The following is a 9219-nucleotide window of genomic DNA, read 5'->3' on the forward strand; positions in this document are numbered from 1 at the left end:
TTTCAATGTTATGTAACACAAAAAAAATAGCAGTCATTACAAATTGGAAGTTGGAGACTTAGTCCCAGAAAACATCAGAGCAGAACCATAAAACACTTCTATAAAAGAAGTAATCTTTTCCACTTTCTCCCACTCTTGTCTTGAAGGGCAACTTTTATAGTGTAAATCACTCTCTCTAATTTTGAGAATAGATTGATCAATTTCTTTCAATCCTTCTTGGACAATCAAATTTATATGTTTGCAAAACATCGCATATGAAAATGATCACCATTCCCTACAAGTTGTCCCCTAAGCGACCAAATTTGTCTGCAACATATGAACATAATCATCATTAGAATCTGCATTGTCCAAAGTGATACTAAAAACCTTAGTCTCAAGTCCCCACTCACATAACACATTGTACAGTTCTCATCTATAAAGTGGCATGTCAAGCACATATAAGCATCAGTATTCAATGAAGTCAATGCTAGCTTCAGCATTGACTTCAGTATTGCCCTCTCTTTCATAAACAGCTTAATGGTATCAGCTTTTGCAGATTCTTGTGACATTAGTTGTATATCAGGATTCAGATAACTAAATATTGATCTTATACCACACATTCAAAAAACTTGAAAGGCATGTCATGCTTAATCAAAGCTTGTATGGCCAAATTATGAAACTTTTGTGAATCAAACTTAGATTCACGAAGAAGACAAGAACCACTCTCTTGAGTACCACTACTTTCATCTTCAGAATCCTCAAAATCATTATTCTCATTCAAAACTGCTGGAGTCATGCTCTTGAAGATCAATTTCAAGTCCTGAATAATCCATCTACATATTAAACATAAAAAAATCAGCATCACATCTAAATAATACAATTTGGGCATTTTCTAGTGCATATTATTATCGTGTTCAAAACTGAAACATTAGCCAAGATCTCACTCATCATTTTTCTCTTTTCTTTGCAATTTCTTTCTACCTACCAGAACTCTATAAACATCAAATCGTTTTCGAATGGCGTATGTTAGTCGTCGGAATCTTTGGGTGGAAACTGAAATCATTTCCTGTTTCATTTGGCTTGTCTTTTCCTCAGGAATTTTCTTTTATTTGTTTAGGGATTCTATACATGCCCAGAAAAATTCTTTGTTCTCTTTCTTCTGTTCATTTTATACTGTCCATACACATACACGTATATATCTTATATCTACGTATATAGTAATAATTCATTCATATACTACAGACAAAATTGAGCTAAACATACATGTAAAATTTCAAACTAAAAGTTCTCTCTTTTGGTCTCTCGATGAAATATTATATATCAAATTCAGTTATCATCATTCATGTCTATTCACCGGTTCTATCACATAATATGGTTGTTTTGGGCAAGATGAAGAGTGATATACTAGGGTGGAAGAATTATATGACTAAACTATAACAAGTAGTACGGTACTAGAACAAATAAATAATATGAGTGAAATAAATTAAGTTACCTCAATTTGATTGCAATCAATAAAATTAACAAAATGAGCAACAAAAAGTAATATCATACTTCTTGATTACCATAAAAATAATTTGGAATAATTACAAATTGGTCCTTAGCCATTTATAAAAGTAACAAGAACAACAACAAAAAATATATAACAACAACAAAAAGTATATAACAAGCCGGAGAAGATGACGGGGATATGATAGTTTTTGTGTTGTGTTTTAACAATAACGTTTAAGTTTCTTTTTAACTTTATTTATTAAAAAAATGGAAAAGTTTCTTAAAAATTGGATTAAGTAATTTCTGTATTGTATTAAAAAAGTAACTATGTAGTTGCTTTTTATTTTGGTCAATAAAAACTTAATAGTTAAAGACTGAAATGTGTATTTATTATTATAATTCGAAAGTAACTTGTAAGTTTATTTTTTGTTTGATTAATAAAAAAATACTATTTCTCTCATATAAATTACATTAGTGACTAAAAATGAATTAAAATTTTTCTTTAAAAAAATTATTGTATAGTATACTAAAAGTAATTTTTAATAATAAGTTATATAGTAATTTATTATATTTTATTGTAACTCATTAGTTTTTAAAAACTAACTAATCGGCAACGTAAAAGTAGCTTAAGTAATAAGATAGCATAATATAACTTCAAAATGACTAATCAGTGTCTTAAGATAAAAAAGTTTAAAAAAATAAGCATTTGAGGTAACCAAAATGTATATAAAATAATATATGCTATAAAAATAAAATTTTCATGAAAAAAGTAACTAATTGGTAACTTATTAACATTTTAAGTAATCAAAATATTACTTTTTTAAACCCAGAAAAATGGGAAAATTGGGATTTCAGGAAAGTTTCAAATTCAGGTATATTACTTTTAGAATCTGGTATTTTTTGATGACGTAACAAGATATTTTTGTAAATAAAATTTTGTAAGTGATTTTTATAATTATTTTATATTATTGGTATATAATTGTAAAGAATTTACAAAAATACATTAATTTTAAAAGTAAATAGTTATATTTATATTACAAAAATACGTAATAAAATACTTTTTTTTCTTTTACAAAAATATGGAGTGATAAAAACGTAAATACATAGTGCCTAAAAGGTAAAGATTAAAGACTCTTTTTCTTTTTGTAAACAATATTTACAAAATAATCAATTTTAGAAAGACACTTTTGTAAACAACATGTACAAAATAATTTGTAACTAAATTATACATTACATGTCAGTAACAGAGATTTATAAAACTGATTTTGTAACAAATGTTTACAAAATCAATTTCATAACTAAAAGATACGTTTTAAATAGTAACATTTAGTGAAATGTTAGATCGCTTAAAAACCCTATGTTCACAAGATTTTTTTTACTGATCAATTTTAACATTACAATCTTTATAGTGTTTTTTCATGCAAAAAATCCACCCTTCACAAAGTGACAACCTCCATTTACAAAGACATGGAACTTAACCTAAAATCCTATAATGAGTAAGATAATTCCCTACTTTTTTTTATAGCTATAAATTCAAATTGAAATATAAAAAGGGAAACTAGGATATTTGAAGTGAATACTTTGACTATTAAATTATTGGATAATTCTACAATATGCCCATACCGTAAGGTGATTTTCTATTTTCGAGTATTTTGAAAAATTATAACTCAATTATTTTTTTTCATATTTGTGTAAATTATAATTATAACAGACATCCCACCAATTTTTAGAAAATTTCGAATAATTTACAGTACCCAAATTAAAGTTCAAATTGTCTGATTTCCACGCGTATAAAAAAATATATATTCACGAGTGCAATTGACTATTTGAACTCTGATCTTGGCACTGTAAATTATTCATAATTTTCCAAAAATTAGTGGGATATCTACCATAACTATAATTTACACGGTCATGAAAAAAAAATTGGGTTATAATTTTTCAAAATACCAGAAATAGAAAACGATCTTATGATAGAGACATACCAAAGAATTATCCTAAATTATTATAGTCTAAGACAGAGTATCTTAATTATGTTTGATGAGTCTTCTTCTTACTATTATGTTAGAGTAAAACACTAATCCGAGCATAGCTTTAGCTTGTGGTCACATTATATTGAGCATTTCCCTTGAAAATACCCACTCGGAGAGTGCTTCACTAGCAAACTATGCCTATACTATACTTAAGCTCCTTTCTCTTCTCCTTGCAAAATTGAGTAGAATACTACATTCTGTTTTTTAGTCCCCAACTTCACCTTTTGTTGAGTTTGGTAACTTTTTAGTGTTTTTTTTACTAGGAGCAAGCAATCTGCTGTTATTATTTATTTTAAAAAATTATTAAATATATTTATTAAGTTTTATTATCATATAAATTTTAAATAAATAAACAATATTATATATATATAAAAGAATGACATAAGCATATTAAAATAAAAATTAAACCTAAACATTGCTTATGATTTTTTCAAAAGAAAAATATATGATAACATTTTAGATCATAAACTACATTATTTAATATATAAAACATTCATGATATTATTCAAATCACACATTTATAATTAGAGAAGAAACTTGTTTATTATTGATAAAAGATAAATATTATTATAATTTCGTATGTAGTTACACAATCTTACTATTTTTACACACACGATACCTATATATAATGTATTTATAATATTTGTTGTTATTCAGTTTGAATATATATTTAGTTAAGTTACATTAAGTAATAAAAAAATATGTTTTCTTTATAAATATCAATGATAAAATTTTTATAAAAATTAAGATTATGTATCATATATTATTATAATAATGATATTTTATAATATTTAAATTTATATTAATATAATTATTTAATATTTAGTTTTGTATTAAATATTATTATAATAATTATATTTTATAATATTTAAATCTATATTAATATAATTAATAAATATCTATTTTTAATAATTTTTAAAAATATATTCCGTTAAATATTTGTAATACTCTGTTAAAATTTACAAACAAACAAAATTGTTAAAATCGAAATTTTTTGTTATTTACATACTTTTTATATAGAGGATATATTTTATTATATAATTTTTAAAATTTGTGCTATTTGATTTTTTTTTGGTAATTTTATAATATTATTGTACTTAACTTTTGGTATGTTTTTAGTTCCATCTTTTTATTATATTTTTAGTACATTTGGATAAGTGTCTAATAAACGATTAAGACACTGTATTTTTTAAATAATAAGTATTAAAAATCATCTAAATTCATTTTGAAGTAAAGACAACACGTTCAGATATCTAATAAAAAGTTATAAAAACAAAAACTAGTTTTTTTTAGAAAAAAGGAAAAGAATTATAACCGTATTTTCATATATTTATAATAAAAAATAACTTTTTGAACATGAAAGACATTGTGACTAAAATCAACCAATATTAGCCCAAATTTATGTAGTAAAATAGTGACTGTTTATTCATGACGCCTAATGTTTTGGGGGATTAGAAATTCAGAGTGTTGGTGTTTTTATATGTTAATTGTTTGTGGTTTAAATGATTATAATTTAATGAATATTCTAAAAAAATTCACAACCAAAAGAGAAGGATGTCAATAGTTGCACTTGCTACATATGAATTAACACACGTAGTGCCTTAAGATAGTGTACTAATACTGAATTAGAGTCAATTAATCACACTTTTACATCTTACGTTTAAACACAAAACCTAATTATTTATAATGGACCCAACACAACTTTATCTGGAACTATTCTAATTAAATTATATTTTTAGTAATGAGTCATCACTTTTAGTGACACCCTAGCACTCTTCCACTAGGTGACGCAGCCACTTGTTCCATATTGGTGCTTAGTTGTTAAGATGGAACTAGAGTCCCACATCGACTGTCAACAATAAGTAGCTAACCTTTATATAGTCCAACGTCAAGTTTTACGTTCACGACCTTACTTGAACAGGATCTGTTCTATAGGCTCGTACCTCTGTTTCCTTGAGTTCTAAGGAGACAGGAAACCAAACCTGGTGGATGAATCATGACCGTGCGATCAGAGCGTGATTAACGGCTAGATCTTCTTCGGATGGTCACGGCTGTAGATGATCGTTCTCAGCTAGTTCTCTAGCCTGGGGTGGTCGCACGGTTGTCTGACAGGCTTATTTTTATTATTTTTTCTTTTTTTCCTCATTAAGTTTTTCTTCTTTTTGGGATTTAAATTAATTGGTCTAGTTCTGTGTTATTTTAGGTCCATTTTAAGACAGCAACGTCTGATACAGTTTGTTGAACTCATTTTTGTAACTATATCATGTGCTCTTCCTTCTAAACAGACCTAAACTACTCTTACTAACTGACATATAAACAGACAGTGAAACCTTCCCAATTTGAGACAACTCACATCCATTCTTTTGTTTTATTTTTCACTCTCATTCTCTTCACGTGGCGGTTGCCATTTTATATCCCTTTTCAAATCTAAGGAGAAACAGCGTGTTTTTGATAAAAATATATGAGAAAAGGGTCTGCAGTGTAGTACTCTTCGAAAAGATGAACTCTCATCTTTCGAAGACTTGTTGTCAAGTGTAACAGATAACAACATGTTCAGTATTAGTGTATGTATATGTATATATATATAAATCATGAGACACGTCATGATTTCTTAGAATGCAGCCAAGTGATATAGTTCACGAGAGGAAACCAACAGAACAAACTGAATACCTAACACAAATGGTTTATATGGGCGGCTAGCTATGACAGGTTCTCTTCCCTCTCTCCCTTACATTTCCAAAGCTATAATAATACTTGTTAAACATAAAGAAAAAGAACAAAATATTGATCACGGGAAGGGAAGGGAAGGGAATATATAATAAGCTACTAGAGTAGTGACCTTTGAAACTATAGAGTAGTGGTGCTTGCTTATACCATTGTCTCCTTATGAAGAAGACGACAAATATAGTAGAGAATATATTCTGTAACGATAAAGAAAGAAAAAATGTTGTGTTAATTAGTTTGTTGGGCATTAGAGACATGAAAATGGGACTTGCATCATGTGAATGCACATGTGAGTTGGATTCTCCTATCACTTTCAGTGCTATCTCTTTCTTCACATGTTTTCAGAATCAACAGAAAACTAAATTCAGAATCAACAGTTTAATTATGTGGTGCATTTTAGATCATGACAAAATTCTTGCCTTGAGATTTCTGGTTGAACTGCTCTTTTCTTACTTAACATTGCTATTATGATGGTATTATTGAGTAGGGTCAAGTGAGTACATTGATTTTAATGAATGAGTAATTAGGAAGGAGCAAAGTTTATGTGATCACCCATAAGTTAGTATAAGTTTGTCTTTAGGTCATTTATTCACCCCATTTGGTTGATTGTGGGAAATGAATTCATTCTCTCTTTTTTTTGGTTAGAAATTAAAGTATGGAGTGACATTTTAGGGGGTGTTTGGTATAATGTAAAGTAAATATGGAAATGAGAATATAAAACCATTCATATGTTTGGTTCAAATTTTAAGGGGGTAAAGTGATTAATTTATGTAGGCCTCACATGTATTTTAAAAGTAAAGTGAAAACTTTTGTATATAAGAGTTTAATATTATTTTCATCCTAAATTCTTCTACACTTTCTAAGGCAACTCAACCACTCAAAACAAACACCTCATTAGGGGAATGACTTTCTGCTTAACACTTGTACTAAGAATCTAATCAGAATCAAACTTGCAGATTTGAAAAATTAAAAAACCGAATCAGTATTTCTTTGAATTTTCACGAAAAATAATTTTGGTAGAATGAATATTCCATTCAGAAACAAATGAAAAGGTCATTTCAATGCATACTTTATTCATTAAATTTTATTTCTATTTTCATTACTTCCAACCAAACATAAATATTTACAGACAAAGAGTAGACACTGTGGTTAAGGGTATAAAATATAACATTCCATGCATAGGTAGGACAAAGTTGATTATCCAAAACATGAGTCACATATTACTCTGTGGATGTTATAAATAGACCTCACTACATAGATAGCCTTCCAATTCCAAAAACCATATTTGCTCTGTTCTTTTTCCTCTTATCTAGTCAAGTTAAGTCCTTTCTAGCAGTTCTTTCTTTAGAACAAGCAAATGGCAAGGGAACTAAGCCTTGTGATGTTCTCTTTTCTTCTTCTCCTTTTGGTTACAGATACTCATGTAAGCAAGCTAACTACTCTCACTCTCAATCTCACTCTCACTCTTGTTGATTTTTGATTCCGTGAATAACTATGTTTGGTATCTTTTTCAGGCTACTAAGATCTCTGAGGCTCCATCACCACAGCCTCAATTCAACACTACAACCGGAAAGCCTTACATGGTGAGTTAAGTTTCACCATCAATGAGTGACTTGTTATAAATTACTCTTATTTATTACTGTTGTTTTGTGACTAAAGCTACGTATACCTTTTTTCTTCTACTTAAAAAAAACTCAGCATGGAATCACAGAAGGAAGCCTTAAACCAGAAGGTATGCACCTAAAGATTGTTTACACAAATGACTTGACTTAATGGTCCTCTTCTACAGCAAAATGAAGAGTAAATAGTTGTGTTGAATCTGTGCAGAGTGTCATCCTCGTTGTACAGCGCGGTGTTCGAACACGCAGTACAGGAAGCCATGCATGTTCTTCTGCCAAAAGTGTTGTGCAACATGCCTTTGTGTGCCTCCAGGGACTTATGGAAACAAGCAAGTATGCCCTCGTTACAATAATTGGAAGACCAAGAGAGGAGGCCCCAAGTGCCCTTGAAAAACACCCTTTTTATATTATGTACTAAGCTTAAATTTTCGATAGGGTTTATAACTTTTTGCACCTTGTGTTTTTGTTCGGATTTTGTGTTTTAAAAAAAATCATTTTTGGACCTTATATTTTGTAAAATTGTTCAAATAGACTCTTAGATTCAATTTTGATGAAGAAAAAATTGAATATAACAACATAGTTTTTAAGTAGAATGATTTTATTTTTGTTATGAATTATTCGTTTGATGAATTATTTGTGATTTCAATTTAGAAAACTTTGATCAAAATCGGGTTTAGGGTTCTATTTGAACCATTTTACATAAACATAGGGTTCAAAAATTAATTTATCAAAACACAAAATCCAAATAGTTAATGAGACAAAATACAAGGTCAAAAAAAAAATATAAATCCTTTTAGATACGTATATGTAGTGCTATATCTTCCATAAATGCCTTTTACTTCACCACCATTATTAGTTTCCCTGGAAGCTTTAATTGTTTACTATATAGATAACATTGTATGATTGCTTAGTTTATATTTATTATGTTAATAAGTAATTTTTTCTATTATTATTGATAAGGATGTAATGTTTTTTATTTATTAAATAATGATGTAATGTTCACATAATTTATAAATAATCACACATTGTGTTATATTATAAAACAAGAGTACTAATAAAAAAAATTATAACATAGTTCTATAAAAAAAAAATTATAACATAGTTCTAAAAAATGATCGTCCATAGTAGAGTTGTTTGAGATAATTTTATCTTTAGATTTATAGCTGATAACAGAACAAATATATATATATATATATATATATATATATATAATCATTGCTAGATTCATGGTGATTTTATTTTTTGTCATTTAAAGTTTTGGATTTCATTGAAAATAAATTAACATTCATTAATAAGAAAACTTACTAATACGATTGCCATTGATTATAATTGCTTTAATTTAATTTTCTGAGTATTTTTGCATGACTAATATAACATGT

The 9219-nt window shown here is 27.8% G+C and overlaps 1 protein-coding gene and 1 non-coding gene across 3 annotated transcripts; both read left to right on the forward strand.

Moving 5' to 3' along the window:
* Nucleotides 1-5400: 5400 nt before the first annotated feature.
* Nucleotides 5401-5612, forward strand: LOC133833332 (small nucleolar RNA U3). The gene has a single exon (XR_009892716.1). It is a non-coding gene; the product is annotated as a small nucleolar RNA U3 (small nucleolar RNA).
* Nucleotides 5613-7474: 1862 nt separating this feature from the next.
* Nucleotides 7475-8347, forward strand: LOC133829512 (protein GAST1). Of its 2 annotated transcripts, none has more exons than XM_062259223.1 (4): nucleotides 7475-7644; nucleotides 7736-7804; nucleotides 7881-7953; nucleotides 8049-8347. In XM_062259223.1, exons 1-4 carry the CDS (start codon nucleotides 7579-7581, stop codon nucleotides 8228-8230), a joined length of 390 nt encoding a protein of 129 aa, XP_062115207.1. In that variant the 5' UTR covers nucleotides 7475-7578; the 3' UTR covers nucleotides 8231-8347. The 2 variants fall into 2 exon arrangements, with proteins under 2 accessions (XP_062115207.1, XP_062115208.1); XM_062259224.1 differs by having other exon boundaries at nucleotides 7480-7644; nucleotides 7920-7953.
* The last annotated feature ends 872 nt before the right edge of the window (nucleotides 8348-9219 follow it).

The sequence above is a fragment of the Humulus lupulus genome, chromosome 4, assembly GCF_963169125.1.
Source record: "Humulus lupulus chromosome 4, drHumLupu1.1, whole genome shotgun sequence".
NCBI classification, from domain to species: Eukaryota; Viridiplantae; Streptophyta; class Magnoliopsida; order Rosales; family Cannabaceae; genus Humulus; species Humulus lupulus.